Source organism: Vicugna pacos, chromosome 13 (genome assembly GCF_048564905.1).
Source record: "Vicugna pacos chromosome 13, VicPac4, whole genome shotgun sequence".
NCBI lineage: Eukaryota > Metazoa > Chordata > Mammalia > Artiodactyla > Camelidae > Vicugna > Vicugna pacos.
The window spans coordinates 59,073,004-59,088,325 of NC_132999.1; the positions used below are offsets into that span (position 1 = coordinate 59,073,004).

General features: G+C 40.6%; 1 protein-coding gene across 8 annotated transcripts in view; it reads right to left on the minus strand.

The window, feature by feature from the left end:
* The window catches only part of VPS13D (vacuolar protein sorting 13 homolog D), a 224,918-nt gene that overhangs the window by 127,933 nt on the left and 81,663 nt on the right, over positions 1–15,322 (minus strand). For 5 of the 8 annotated variants that reach the window (XM_072975363.1, XM_072975358.1, XM_072975359.1 and 2 more), the window contains exons 40-47: positions 14,370–14,444; positions 10,736–10,841; positions 9,556–9,708; positions 7,557–7,692; positions 6,429–6,476; positions 4,701–4,851; positions 4,400–4,610; positions 1,122–1,369 (exon numbers count right to left, since the gene is read on the minus strand). In XM_072975363.1, coding sequence (XP_072831464.1) covers positions 1,122–1,369; positions 4,400–4,610; positions 4,701–4,851; positions 6,429–6,476; positions 7,557–7,692; positions 9,556–9,708; positions 10,736–10,841; positions 14,370–14,444 — 1,128 coding nt within the window. The remainder of the gene's footprint in view (positions 1–1,121; positions 1,370–4,399; positions 4,611–4,700; positions 4,852–6,428; positions 6,477–7,556; positions 7,693–9,555; positions 9,709–10,735; positions 10,842–14,369; positions 14,445–15,322) is intronic. The other 3 variants (XM_072975360.1, XM_072975362.1, XM_072975361.1) reach the window with 3 other exon arrangements.

Genomic DNA, 15,322 nt, shown 5'->3' on the forward strand with positions numbered 1-15,322 from the left:
TTCTGCAGTCTCACTGCCTGGCTTCAGATTCCCAGTCTGTCCTCACAGCTGAGTGATATGGGGCAAGCTATTTAACCTCGCTGTCTCATGTGCCAAATGGGTGTAACCACAGAATCTACTTCGTGGGCTTCCTGTTAAAAGTGATGATCCACGTAAAGCATGAATGTAAAGATAAGGAGTCCTCGGTGTGCACACAGTGAGGGGGGGGTGAGAGGATACTTCCATTATATACAGGGGCTCAGTAAATATTTGTTGAAGAACTAATTAAATGTCAGAGCAAAGACCTATTTTCTTTAAAACAGACAATTAGGACTGCACTATTTTTCTTTTCTAAATTAAACTCAAGGGTTTACATATTCAAAAACGTAAGCTTATCACTGTGGGACACATTACTGAAGCTCAATGAGTTTCAGGTTCCTCATCTATAAAATGGGGATAATGCTGTGTCTCTGCCTCAGACATCCATTGTTGTGAAGACTGAATGAGATGATGTAGTGAAATCACTTACAAACTGTAAAAAGATAAATATCTAAGTCCTTATTATTTCAACATGCCTGCAACAGCCTTAAACAGGATAATGACTCTCTACCTTGACTTCACTCATCCCTGCAACTGAAAATTACTTGATGCATTATCTGTCCCACCCCTCAACTTCTTCATCAGTAAAGTGGGACAAATAACAACTGCTGTAAGGATTACATGAGATCACGTGTGTGAAAGTATTTGACATAACGCCTGGAGTACAGCGTGTGCTTAGCAAACATTTTTCCCTTTCCTGAAAAGAGAGACATATGATTCCACTCATTTTACAGCTGGTAAAAAGTGTCGTTTGAAGAGACGAAAAGACTTCCTTTAGTTACACACCAAGTGAACAACATAAGAGAAAAGGCTATGTTGAGTGCTTGCTCTGTAAATCTTTTGGTTTTGTTCAGTTTTTTTGTTTCGATGATTTTCCATATTGTAAGTTTTGCTTTTTCCTTTAACTGCATAAATCCCTTAAGCTGGCTTACTGAGATGTTATATGTGCTACAACTACTCCAAAATGTTTGCCAAATAATCACAAAATATCCACTGACACTTTCACAGAATTATTATAGATAATTATTTGACTAAATCCTTACCCAGTTCAATGTTCTGGGATGTATCAGCTGTGTGAAGAGCCACTTCCTTGCCAGGTTTTAGTGTCCCATTAATTGGCATGCCTTTCACATAAAAATCAAGCTCACAAGGTAGCAAGTTGCAGATTACCACCGTTGGCAGGAGATATATGGTATGCCCAGGCTGTCTGAAAATCTGTTTTGCACTGTCAGAAAATATGTTTGAAGGCATGTAATCTGGATAATTCTCTTTCTTTATGGCCACACAAAACCTATGAAGACAAAATGGTGTAAAAACCATCAGCCTGAATGAAGACCTTGAACTTTTTCTTCTTAGCCAAGTAGGAGATAGCATAACATTAAAATGGTTCAATAATTTACTAAGAGATCTGCAGTTTTCAATCCAAACACATTTACTAACACATAATCAAATCACAATAAAATGTACAGATTTTAAACGTTTAGTTTGATGAATCTTGACAATTATATACGCCTTTATAAATACCACCCAAAGCCAATTATAGAATATTTCTCTCACTCCAGAAAGTTCTCTCATATCCCTTTCCAATCAGTATCCTCTCCCATCATTCAAGCAACCACTTTCTGACATTTATCATTATAAGGTAATTAATTGTACCTGTTCTTGAACTGCTTGTAAACAGAATGATACAGTATGTACTACTCTCTGTGTTTGGGTTTTTTTGCATAGCATTAAGTTTAAACAAGATTCAGCCATGTTGTTGTATGCATCAGTATTTGATTCATATGCAATTGTGTGAATATACCATTTTTTAAAAATTCATTGTCCTGCTGATAATCAATTGCATTGGGTTGTATCTCCAGATCAATTTCGTGAGAATGGAAATCCTAACAATACTGAGCCTTCCAATCCACGAACTTGCTTATATCTTTCCACTTAGTAATCACGTTTTCTTTAGTATCTTTCAGCAAGGTTTTGTAATTCCTAGGGTAGAAGACTGGTACATCATTCCTTAGACTGATTCCTGAATTTTTTTTTCTGATGCTCTTATAAGTGATATTTTAAATCATATTCTCTAATTTTTCACAGCTAGAATATAAGCATATAACTGATTTCTATAGGTTGACCTTGAATCCTGAAATCTCGATAAATTTATTAGGTCTCACAATTTTTTTTTTTGCATTTATGAAGATGATCTGATGCCTTTTATCTTCAGTCTGTTAATATGATGAATTGGACACATTCATCAATCTTCAAATGTTAAGCTAATCTTATATTACTGGAATAAACCTCACTTGCTGGAGTTTATTTGGTAATATTTCGTTAAGAACTTTTGCATCTCTTCATGGAGGAATGCTGGCTTATAGCTTTTTTATTTAGTATTAAATTTATTTATTTTTTAATTGAGGTATATGATTTTCAATGTTGTGCTTCAGGTGTACAGCAAAGTGATTCAGTTATACACACACATATATCTTTATTCTTTTTTGGCTTTCTTTTTTTCATAATAAGTGTATCAGTTTTGGTATCAGGGATATACTGAACTCATAAAATAAGTCAGAACTGTTCTATTCTCCTCTACTTTCTGAGTGTGCATTGAGCTGGTATTTCTTCCTTAAAATGCCTGGTAGAATTCACTAGTGAAGTTATATGGTCCTAGAATGTTCTTTGTAAAGACTTTCTATTACAAATTAAACTTCTTTTATAGATATTGGGTTATTTGGATTTTCTATTCTTTGTGTTAGTTTTGGCAGTAAGTGTTCTTCAAGAAATTTGCCATTCCAGTGTGGAATTTATTTGCATAAAACTGTTCATGACATCTTCTACTCCTCTGAATAAATCTGTAGGATCTATAATAATGTCTCCCTTTTTCATTCCTTATAATGGTCATTTGCTTCTTCTCTCTTTTCACCATGACTGGTCTTATTAGAGGTTTATCAAATTTATGAATCTTTTCAAAAAGCCCATTTTGACATTATTAATTTTTTTCTATTATTTATTTTCTACTTCCTTGATTTCCATATTTATTTATCCTTCCCCATTTCTCTGTATTTAACTTGTTCTTCTACCTTAACGTAGAATTTTAGATCAGTGATTTTACATCTTCCTTATTCTCTAACATGAGCATTAAAAGCTATCTATTTCCTTTTAGAATGGCTTTTACTGCATCCCCCACATTTTAATATGTCTGGTTTTTATTATTAATCATTTTGAAATATTATTTCCTTTGTGATTTCTTTTTTGACCCATGGGTTATTTAGAAATGTATCATTTAATTTCCAAATATTTGGGTTTTGTAAGCATCTTATTGTTACTGGTTTCTGGTTTAATTCTATTGTAATCATAAAGCACACTGTGTGGGGTTTCAATTCTTTAAGATTTATTAAACTTTCTTTTATGGCCCAGTAGATGGTCTCTCTTGATGAATGTTTCACAAACACTTGAAATAAATGTGCAACCTGGAGTTGTTGGTTAAAGTGCTTTATAAACACCAATTGTGATAAGCTGGATTAATAATAATAACACTGTTCAAATCCTTTTTATATCTTTATTGTTTTCATTTGTTTGTTTTATAAACTACTGAGAGGGAAGTGTTAACGTCACTAATTATGTCTGTGTATTTTTGTCTATTTCTCCCTCTAGTCTGTTAACAACTGGCGAATCTGGATAAAGGGTATCTTGGAATTTAAGTTCTTCGTGTACCTCCTCTATAAGTTTAAACTAAATGAATGCCTGCCTTTGCTATAAAGGAAACTAAAGCTGATCATCTCGAATCTCAAAAGTTTAAAGTCTAAGTTTAGAAGGATCTGACAAGAGCAATCCAGTAATTTTCCTAACATTGAATCTAGTAACATATTACTTACACTCTTCAGAAGGGGAAAACAGGAGTCTAAATGATTAGATAATTTTGTCAAAGTCCCCAAGAGAAGTCAGAACCAGGTGCATGACCCTTCATCCAAAGTCCTTTGCAATCTGTCATTTTGAAAAACTCCCAACCCCAGGATTTTGCTTCCCAATTTAGGAATGGGAATTGGTAATATTTTTTTCTCCCCTCCCTGCATGTCTTCTCTTTATGCTGATGCAGGTAGACATGTTTCTAATCGTACAGTGTGAGTAGTGGGTTTGTGGTTGTTCCTCCCATCAACATTAGATGATAAGCAACAGCCACACCCCTTGAATTCTTACGAACTCTAACACAAGAACGTAAGGAATAAGAAATTTAGGGTTTTAAACAAGCACAATTGAATTACTCAGGGTCCTTAGGGAAAGAACGAAGAACAAAAATGGCAAAATTTACATGCCACTGCTGCACCACGCATACCTGAAGAATCGGCTTTTCTCCGTGTCCATGGAGTGGCACTCTCGTTTGCTGCTACTAACCTCTGCAGTCTTCACCACATTGGTCCAGTGAATAGGAGCCTTACAGAAAAACACACCCAACCCCTTAGGTCTGGCCTGCAGCCGCCAAGAAGTGAGGTGTAAAGGCACAGCGAATGAGTCGCCTGGCATGACAGCGGGAAGCACCACGGGCTCTGCCACAGAAATCAGTGTTAGTGCTTTCAGGCGTGGTCCCCGCCCCAAAGTCCGTCTCAGGGTAAAAGGAAGACGACGTCCAAACTTACTGTCTGGAGCTGATGGGCTGTCCAGTCTTAGCTCCATGGGAGTCTCAAGCCTGTTCTTCACAATGAGGGCCGATCGGACAGTGATCACTTTCCGAGCACTGCCTTCCATAGTCACCGCGAAGACGACTCGGACGGGCGGGAGCGAAGAGAACTGTGAAAGAGAGAAGTGAAAAGAGAGTAACTGTGTTTTTGAAACACACGCAAAATATAACACTGCCGACTGGAAGGCCTAAATCAAAAGCATCTTATTACTGCCATAGCTCCTCAGTGAACGGAGTGCAAAATATAACACTGCCGACTGGAAGGCCTAAATCAAAAGCATCTTATTACTGCCATAGCTCCTCAGTGAACGGAGTCATTAAGTCCTAAAACCACTCCGCTTTGACAGGAGTGAATATCCTGTAAGTACACACTATTGTAACAGCCAGTTCTAAAGAGTTGCTTGTATCGGTCGGCATTTCACAGGAAGGACAACTTTTTTTCTAAACGTCATAAAACGTAGTCAGTATGCCCATGCACTATTGTTTGACTGCCTGTAAGAAACATTGTATTTCTAAGAACTTTAAAAACAAACCTCTTCTTCTTCACAATAATTTCTGTTCTGTTAAATAATCCTTTTCTTTTTTTTAATGAAGAGAACACCGAAGTTCAGAAACTCAAGATATGGAGGGAAATAATTTATTTCTGGTCTTGAGTGCAGCCACTACTGTCTTTATCACCATATGTTCATTCACACATTCAACACATTTTGAGCTACTACCATGGGCCAGGAATTTTCTTTTTGTAAGTAAAAAAATTCCACCTTAGGTATACCAAAGAGAAGGTTTCCGAAAATATTGTTCTTAGAACAAGTATCCAGAACATACTGATGATGCTTCTTTTTGCTTTTTTTGTTAATTAGAATACTCAGTTTTTTTTTTTTTAAGTTGAAGTACAGTTACAATGTGTCCTAACCCTAACGCTTTTTTATTGGAAAAACAAATGACACAACAACCCAAGCTTTCCACACTGCCAACTTTTCAATTAAAACAAACAGTATGCAAAAACCAACCTATAAACAATCAAATGAAGAGCTCCATGTTTTGAGCCAAAGCTTCTAGAAGTCTCAGTGAAAAGGCACACTACAGTCTTCTAGAGTTTTTTTAGAGGGACACACTCATCACCAAAGCTTCCAAGGACCCAGCTCAGCAAAGCCCCAGAAGAGCCGAGGCCCAATAACAATTGTTTTAAATCTTGATCTTGTCATCTCCAAGCTCATCTGAATTTCACATTTTAAAACTTGCTATCCTCAGGGAGAAGAAATTATAAGCAAAAACCTGAAAATAGCTTTTTAATGTCATCTTGTAGTGATGTTTCAAAAGCCAAATGGGGGAAAAATCTGACTAGTTTTTCATACTTATTTACTTTCATAACCTTTGGACCAAACCCTATGAAATATTTATAGCCATACAAAGGTTAATTTATATTTAACTTAGAAAGAAAAGGAGGCTTTGGACCAAAACAATTGCCTTTTCTCTTCCTTCCCTATAATATTCAGTCTCACATACCAAGTTAGGGGAAAACATTTTCTTACAGGTTCTTATAAACGGAAGGTAATCATTCATAGAAAAAGAAAACAATAATTCCAAACACAGAGTCCAGTGACTGTCAAGAGCTATACATCCATGTATGGTTCAGGCACAGTGTGTAAACTCAATAAACACAGTGACACGGGAAAGTCATACTCACATAAACCTGGGGATGAATAATATTTGTTCTGCTGCTTGGGCTGCCGATCTAAGAAAAATTCCAAAAGTCAGAGAGTCAGTACAGTCCTAACATTACAGGCATCATTAAATTCAGTGACAATGTAATTTGCTTGAAAGGTGTTTATAAATAATCTTAGGTAAAGCGCGGTCTACTATGAAGAGAAAATATCTTAGAAGGTAAGGGAAAAGCAATACTCATCTCACAACCATTTAATATATACAGATTTTCTCCAGAATGCATCAACACAATAAAAAGGTATCTCTGAGGGGCTTAGTCCTTTTATTACTGGACATGAACTTAGGCAGAAAAGTAATCTTGAAAGAAAATTTATTTTTCTAAGAAACCTGGGCACAACAGAGGAACAGCGGAAAGAACAGTGCTCTCCAAAAATATTTTTCTTGAAGCAAGCAAGCATGAGGAAAGCTTCATTATCTCTGCAGATCTGTGTTTTCCCACTCATCACTGGCTACCCACAAATGAGTGGTTACCTACGAAGTACGGCTGAGTCTCAGGCGAGAGCATCCACGGTGGCTGATACAGCGGCTGGCACGCCAGCCCCCACCTGCACAGTCTAGTCAGGCATGCCACCTGCTAGCACTCCCCAGGCTGGCCCTCCAGCCCCTAGAACTACAGGCTGTGTAAAATCGGGTGAGAGGATGTGTGATCAGAAAATAAACAACAGTGGACATCTGTTTCTATGCCAGAGAGGAGGATTTGAAGACACAGAGCTAGAAGGATCAAGGAGCAGCATTATAAGGAGTGTAAAGAAGACACTATATAAAGAAAGAGTAAAAATAAAGCCAATACGTGTTTGGCAGACTCATAACCTGCTGGGTGGTCCAGGTGAGTATAAAACCAATCTGTACGGGGAGGGTATTATGTGTTAATGCTAATTTTAGATCTTATTTTTCTACTAAAACTAACCATTGGCTTGTCTATATAGTCGTAGGCATTGATAACCCAAAATAATCTTAGGTATTCTTCCCAGTGCTAGGAGAAATAAAGAACAAGAAAATTTCACTAGAGCAAGGCTATTACAGGCCTGTCTGACTGCCTGGTTTCTTTAAGGGGGCGCAGCCACCAAACACCCTTTCCACAGCCACACACCATAGAGGAAGATGAATTCTTATCTGGCGCCGCATATCGAAAAAAGGTCCCGACTTTGTCCACAGAAACTGGGCTCACTTGCTCCCAGCCATTCACTCTAACTTGCAGTTGATGAATCCGGAGGTCATGGGTGTGTCTGTCAGGCAGAACACAGAAAAAGACCTTAAGCACAATCCTAGCAAGAGAGGAGAAGCAGACGCAAAGACTGGAATTGGATTTACTGTATAATGACATTAAAAACCCAGCTGGCTAAGCCTTTAGGTGGTTACCTAATGCAAGGGAAATCAAGAGAACATTTTAACTGAGTCTTATGCTTAAAACAAAACTGCAAGATCTATAAAGCCCGAGCAAGAGTGGCATCGGCCCTCCTTTGGTGCAAACCAAGTGAATCTTGAGAACTAGCTCGGGTCTCTCCCCCACTAACCTCTACCTCAACCTTTATGAAATGATGACGTCAGCTAACAGTGTTTCAGTGGGGTAGTAAAAATGCTACACTGGCGATTTAATAACGTAACCATACTCTTGGAAATGCATAAAACAGCACTTTCTCCTTGGTTCTTTTGTGGAATCTCCTACTTCTCTCAGGACACACTCAGTTGCTCGGCTTCAGTCCTATAAGAACACAGGCAGGTTAATGAGAGACAGAGCCCTCAGTCCCAGGGCTGAAATGCTCAGCTGACACCACAGTAGAAGGCAGCGGGCAGACCAGGAGGAACAGGAGGAAACTGCACATTTAATTCTATTTTAGGTTTTGCCTAATTCAAGCCAGAAGCCTGAAATGGGGAACTGGATTTGAGGCTGACAGGAACGGGGAGGGGAGGAGGGAGGCAGGGAGTGGGGTACAGTGTGCCAGAGGGGGAAAAGCCAGAGAAGGCATTTATTTTGAGAAATTCAAGCAGAACAGTGGGACTTGAAATGGGTTACAGAACACAGAAACTAAAATGGAAACGACACAAAAAGGCCAAACCCCTTCTGATACAAGAAGCAATGCTTACTAAGAAATCCAGTGAACAGTTCTATAATGAGCTTCTCCAGGAACTTTGTGGAACACCACTCACCACTCATCCTTGGAAATTCTAATGTGGCTTCCAGGCACATGTGCCCAGTATTGCAGTTCTTTAAACTATTTTTCTCCTGAAAAATCACTGCAGGCCCACAAGTTCAGAATTCTTGGTGCTAGGGAGTTATGTGCGCTGATGTGGAGCAACACAGAAGGAAGAAGTGTCTGACTCAGGAGCAGGTTTGCACACACACAGACTTACAGCACCATGAGCATGTATGACCACAGAAGGCTGAAGCCAATCTCTTGAATTTCAGATCATGAGGCTCAAACACTAAAATCTTAACCCATTCACTACCCACTGGATAGCCCTTCCACTTCAAAATGTTTGCAAATAAAAGAACATTTTATTACACATTTTATGATATCTCAGTAACCAGACACAGTGTTCCTTCACATTTATTCCTGTCCTTCGGCTGGCTACTTTAAGAGTGCCAGCAGTTAGCGGTCTGCCTAGATGAGTTATTCGTACTGAGAATCAGAATATCTTATCACTGTTGGCTCTGCTTGCTGAAAGTGCTATGTGGCACATATCTTAAAACTGAAACCAACATGCTTTGATAGCTTTTAAGAATGCCATGGCACCACAACATCACGAAAGCCAGGCTAGGATGCAGTGAACTGGAGTGTTATGATCTGTCTACGCTTCAACCAAATTACTTCTATGGAACACACAGGTTATCACCTCACCTGTCTAACAAAGGGATAATTAAAATGGAAAGAAATGTATTTCCAAGATAGCAGGACAGTCATTTTTTTTTAAAGGAAACACTGATTTTCCAAATACCTTTAATAATAAAACATTAAAATCATTAACAAAGGAAAAGTGGAAAGGCAAGACACTAGGGACAATTATTTACACCATAAGAATAATTGTTCCCAGGGTTTTGCCTCTAATGTATATACATATATTGAGGCAAACAATGAACCATGTTTTACCTGTGTCTTAACTTTCCTCTTGCTTCAAATTCAAAGGGAATCTCTTCACCTGTAAGGACTTCCCGCCACTCGCTAACATTGTGAGCATCATCAAGAAATGTTCCGGTCCCTTCTGGAACTACGCCTGGACTCCCACTGTGAGACAGCGCAGCCCTGGAACCAAATCAGACGACACCAGCTAGGCTCTCTTTCTCTTTACCTCCCTCTCACACAGAACTCAATTCATAGCAATAGGCCATGTAACCTGGCTGTCAAAGATGACCAGAAAGGTCAATAACACAAGTTATCTTTGTGATCAATCACAACTTACTTGAAACTTTAGAAACAGCTCAAAGCTATCGCCACATGGTCACGTGCCTCCAGCAGCAGAGTCTGGCACACAGGGGGCTACATAAACTAAGTCATGGCTTTTAACAGTAGTATTTACGTGACTATTTAGAATTTAACAGATGTGAATTGTTTTCAAAAAGCAAAAATGTCTCCTCTAGAGTGTTATCATACATACTTGGTGGAGGCAGGAGAAATACGGTCTCAAAGCAGTTGATTCTGTTACTCATTTCATACACTTCATTACCTAAATTGGAAAGGTCAGCTTGCATTTGGGACGTTGAGCCAAGGTCTGAACAGGCAGAAAGCTGTTAGAGAATGTTCTCACTTGGCTTAGGTAAATTCTCATTTGTTCCCCTAACTCCACCCAATTCCATCTGGACTTAAGTATGTTTAAGGTTTGGAAGATAATTCTTATACGGTGGGAGGAGGGTAGAGGAAGGATTTGAAAGGTGTTTTCAAAGCAGTTTTGGAAGAAAAATGGGCAAAACATTTGGTTTAATAACCACACACAGCTTATTTTAAAAGGGGGAGTGGAATGGGGACCAAGAAGAAAGGATGGAGTGACTTTTCTTTCACATCCTTAATTTGCTCAGCTTTTACTTTAAAAACAATGGACACCAAGATCAAAATCACAATTTGGATATTTCAGACTCAAGACTTATTTCTCTGACTGCAGACTCGACACAGAGCCAGAATTCCCATCATAAATCTCAGCAAGACAGCAAGTTATTGATTCAAACAGAATCAATCTCAAGAGCCTCAAGAAGGGCCTGCCTTGCTGCGCTGGGCTGGAACACAGGAGCCCCTGGTGGCAGAGGTGGCTCAAGGGGGCAGACTCAGTGTTCCTTACCTGGTGGGTGTGGTGGTCAGCGTGGCAAACCACAAAGTGCAGCCCGTGTGATTCCTCAGAGCGAAAGGGACAAAAGGCTGCCGGCGTTTGGGGGCCTTCACCTCTGCTGTGAGCAAACACAAGGCCATTAGCATGTGCCTCTACCTGTGTGGCAGACACCCTCCCCAAACCTGGAGACAGTGCCCCAAACTGTCTCTTGTGCAAAGGGGCTGAAGGTGGAGAGAAAGAGGAACCACCACAGGTGTGCTGACAGGAGTGGGGTATCACCGTGTCTTCCAGTGCCTTAGGTGACTTAGTCCCCTGACAACGGGCTGTGCCGTGTGACCACTCCCACCCCGCAGCTGTCCCACAACTCCACAGGCCTCATCTTAGAAGGAGGCATCAGACCTCATACGGCTGGCATCAGACAGGAAAGAGTAATGAATCCCCACTACTCCCAAGAAATACATTCTAAATAGATAACCCAAATTGTAACAACACAAATGTATCACAGGCACTTGCTTACACTTTGTCTGAAATACCTGTACTTTAAGGAAGCCTCCCTTTATATGAGCTACACTGGAATCATATTATGCATATCATAACAAAATAAAAACATTCTTTCCTATCTCTTATAGGAATAGCTGTGGTTTTTTCCTCCCTGGAAGATCAGAAATACACTATCCCAAAGCTTTTTAAATGAAACTTTTAGCTCATTTTTTTTGCACAGATATCGCCGCCCTCTGCTGTAAGGCACGTACCACTATGGAGACTACAGAAGGAGAACAAAATATAACTTCTTTCACAAAATTGCTTCTAATCGAGGAAACTGGAAAGAAACAGTGATCAATATAAGTAATCAGATTCCAGGGAGAGTCTGACCTGACTCCAGACCCGGTCAGAAATCAGACTGAGGAACGTTCTCCCGGGCCCAGGCTGCCTGGGGACCCACGTGCCCGTCTCGCAGCCTGCTGCGTGCTCCGGCCTGGAGAGCAAGGGGGCTTCCGGCTCCTCCCAGGGCTTGCACTTCCTCTACCAGCCACACACACAAAGGGGGAGGTGGCACTGGGACCACAAAGGCAGCGGCCACCCGGTGGCCAGAGCCTCCTGGCTGATGTGCTCACAGGTCACAACCACACACGCTCCACCAAGAAAAAAGGGTGCGGCCCCGTCTCACTATGTGTCCAGCTTTACAGCATGGAGTCAGCCTGAGAAAGCCCAGGACCCGCATGGTCTACAGCTGTGGAGAAAATGACATCTAGAAGTGACTGCAACTGCCCACTGAGAACGCCACATTCAAAATTCAGTTCACTCCCCAGGAGCACGTGTTTCCTGCCAGCACAGCCGAGAAGGCGAACTGCACCAGGGCCCGCCTCTCCGGCCTCTCGAGTCCGGCACAGGGAAGCGTCCTGACAGCGCCAGGCCTCTTCAAGAGTCATTGCTTTTTTTGTTTTCCCTTTGTAGCTTCTAAAGTTTTCACAAGTTAGTGCTCTAAACACTGCAAAACAAGCCATTTCAGGTTAAGACAAGTTCTTCTTTTTGGTGAGGACAACGGCTCAGGGGAGTCTAAATACATGAGTAGTCTCCAGCGTGTTCCTACAATTTCGTGGATGGTTTTCAGATACTCCAAATACTTCTAAAGATAATCTCAGGCTAGACTATGCCCATTTCTCATCCTAATGGCCTCACTTAGTTCCCAAGGTTTGCTTAAAAAACCAGTGTTCATTAAGTTGAAAATTAAGGAGTAGCTGTGAGGCTGCTGACAAGAGCAGAGGGGGAGTAAAAAATTTAAGAGCTGTCTGCAGGGTAAACAGCATTCACTGTGGCACCTTGAAAGGCACCTCCCTCTCCATGAGTGAGAGAGCTGCTTTATTACAGCAGATAAAGGACCCAGGAGGAAAAGAAGCCAGATGTGCTTTCATATCCCACTGTGCGCCAGACTCTGAGTTTCCATTTGCAAATTAGATTTAAAAAGAACAGGTGGCAAATGGCTTTGATCACGTTGTAACACAGAATAAAGTGCTAGGAATCCATATAAAGACATTCACGAGTATATTGCTTTGTAATTAAATCGCCTGCGTGGGCACACTGCTAAGGTCCCCAAGCTTCTTGTCCTGATTACACAAACCAGCGCAGACTCCAGCAACCTACCTCTCTCAGGATAAAAATACATGGAATACCCACAAATCTAAACCCAGCTCCAGGGGACAGACTTGACATCTTCCACACTGGGGTCCAAATCAACTGTGTACTTGCCTGAGAAGGAAATTCCCAAGTCCATCAAAGGAACAGTACTCCCTGGTGGCCTCAGAAGACCTCCTCTAGTGACCAGACCTAACTGATTCATAGGCTGAAAGAACCCAAAGTTCCTCACGTCCAACTTTAGCTTAAATGGCTCCAGCTGAGGAAATAGCTACTCCTGTAGACTCGCTACCCAGGGTAACCTGGCCCTTATGAACAGCGTGGGGTTTCATGCTGTATGAGCAGCTCAGTCTATCAGAAAGAACCTGGTTTATTAACCATAAGAAATAAAATCCCAGGTCTGCTACTAGCTAGTCATGTGAATAAAGGCAAATTACTTAGTCTCTCTGAGCCTCTGTCCTCACCAGCTAAACAAGGATAATGCTGTACTGAGGTGGGGGGGTGGGACAGCTCATTGGCAGAGCAAGTGCTTAGTGTGCACAAGGTCCTGGGCTCAATCCCTAGTGCCTCCATTAAGGGGGCGGGGAGGACTAACAGAAGATTAAATAACAGAGAAAAGCTTATAAGTATAAATCCACGAATAAGTGAAGACTCAGTCATAGGCTTCGTGAGCCCTCCCCACAAACATCCATCCTGGTAAAACCTTCCAGGAAAAACAACAGTACTATCCCCACACATTAGTATCTCTGTTCTGAACTCCTGGCAGAAGCAGCTCAAAAGGCCATTTTTATAAAATATATCATGACCCAGGATCTGGTGGCGGTAGCCAAGTAAACATAAATCGTTCAGATTAAATTGCACTCCTTCAAACATATGAAGGACTGGACATCTCGGGATTCTAATTCCTTGATGCTATGATGTTTTCCTTTCATATTTACTTACCACTTAAATTCTCAAGGAAACTTAAAGGGTCAGAGACAGAAATAACATCCCCTTTTATACTTCCTAAGCACTTCGCTTCTTAAGAAAGTAAGATATGTATCTAAGCAATTATTTACCGGAAACATTTCTCTTAGCTCTATTCCTGATCGTCACAGCTCCGACAGACACCCCTGCATTACCACAGGACTAAATATTCTCTGAGCATTCTGTAAACAAGGACTTGCAGGACTGCTTGATGGAGGATGGTTTTCTTCCATTTATTTGCTTTTCAATATGAGACATCACCTCTAACTGACACTGGATGTTTCTGCATCATACATTGTGGAGTTGATTCCATTTCCACTAAGGGTTAAAGCAAGTGGAAGACACAGAATAAGAATCAGCACATCACTTCCTTCTGATACAAGATGCCGCTCTGTCCATTAGCTGGAAATGATCTTTCCTGCTACTAAAGCAAAGTTCTCAAAACTGGGTATACCCCCATTCAGCTCCCACAGTCACAGAAAACCGGTGTACAAGGCAGTTCTTAAAACAGGAAAATAAAGCAAGCCCTCGCTTGGCTATACTGTACCTCTAGCATAGATCTGGTGCTCTAGGTTAGTCAGACTGGCTGTACTCCTAGTTCTAAGGTAGACAAGGGGGAGGCCTGGTAGACAGGAGAGACAAAGTTAGAGGGTAAGAATAAATACAGTGAAAAAGAAGACTCATCTCCAAAACATAAGCACAAACAGAGTACATTACAAACAGAGCAAGCATCATGCAATTATAGGATCATTCCTTCAGTGATTACTAAGAGCTGAGAGGGTACTTGACAAGGTGAGCGAGACAGTTTTTACACTGGCTTCTATCGTGGAGGCTGTGTTAACATAGCATGCTCCTTTTTTTCTCAGCTGGGGAAAGAAAATGTACTCACATTCACTTGAACAGAATGGTAAGTCTTTTGAGGATTTTTAATTTAAAGCATGTATGTTCTTAAATGGCATAGAAAAGCTACCAAGAACAATCAGCGCAGATTTTAGTGGGAGTCGTTCGTTCCAACTGGAAAAGGCAGTAGCAGTAGAATGCTAATCCCCCACGGGTCTCAAAAATTCAAGGGAAAGAGTCAGTCTGTGTCCCAAGTTAAAACAATCTCTAGTAAGGAGTTACCTCCTGGTTTTATTTCTATCTTAAATGTGGACATTTTTAGAATATTTATTTTTGGTGTTTCCATAAATTGTCTTTGAATATAAAACTAATGAACTGAATAAGGGGCCATGCCATCCAGGTTCACCTGCAGAATTTCAGCCCTTACAAAGCCAACAATTATGTCAAAAATGAGGCCATTATTTTCTTTTCCCTGTTAAAGAAACAGTGAAAAATCAGCAGCTCCCTTAGGCTGAATTTCATATTAAAAACGTCCCCTTTTAAGGGATCATTTTGAAGCTGGCCTGAATAAAATGCACAAATGTGGGGGGAGAATGTGACTAAACATTCTTGAGTAAGAGCTGAAAATTTGTGATCAGTTGAACAAGATTCAAACCTGAC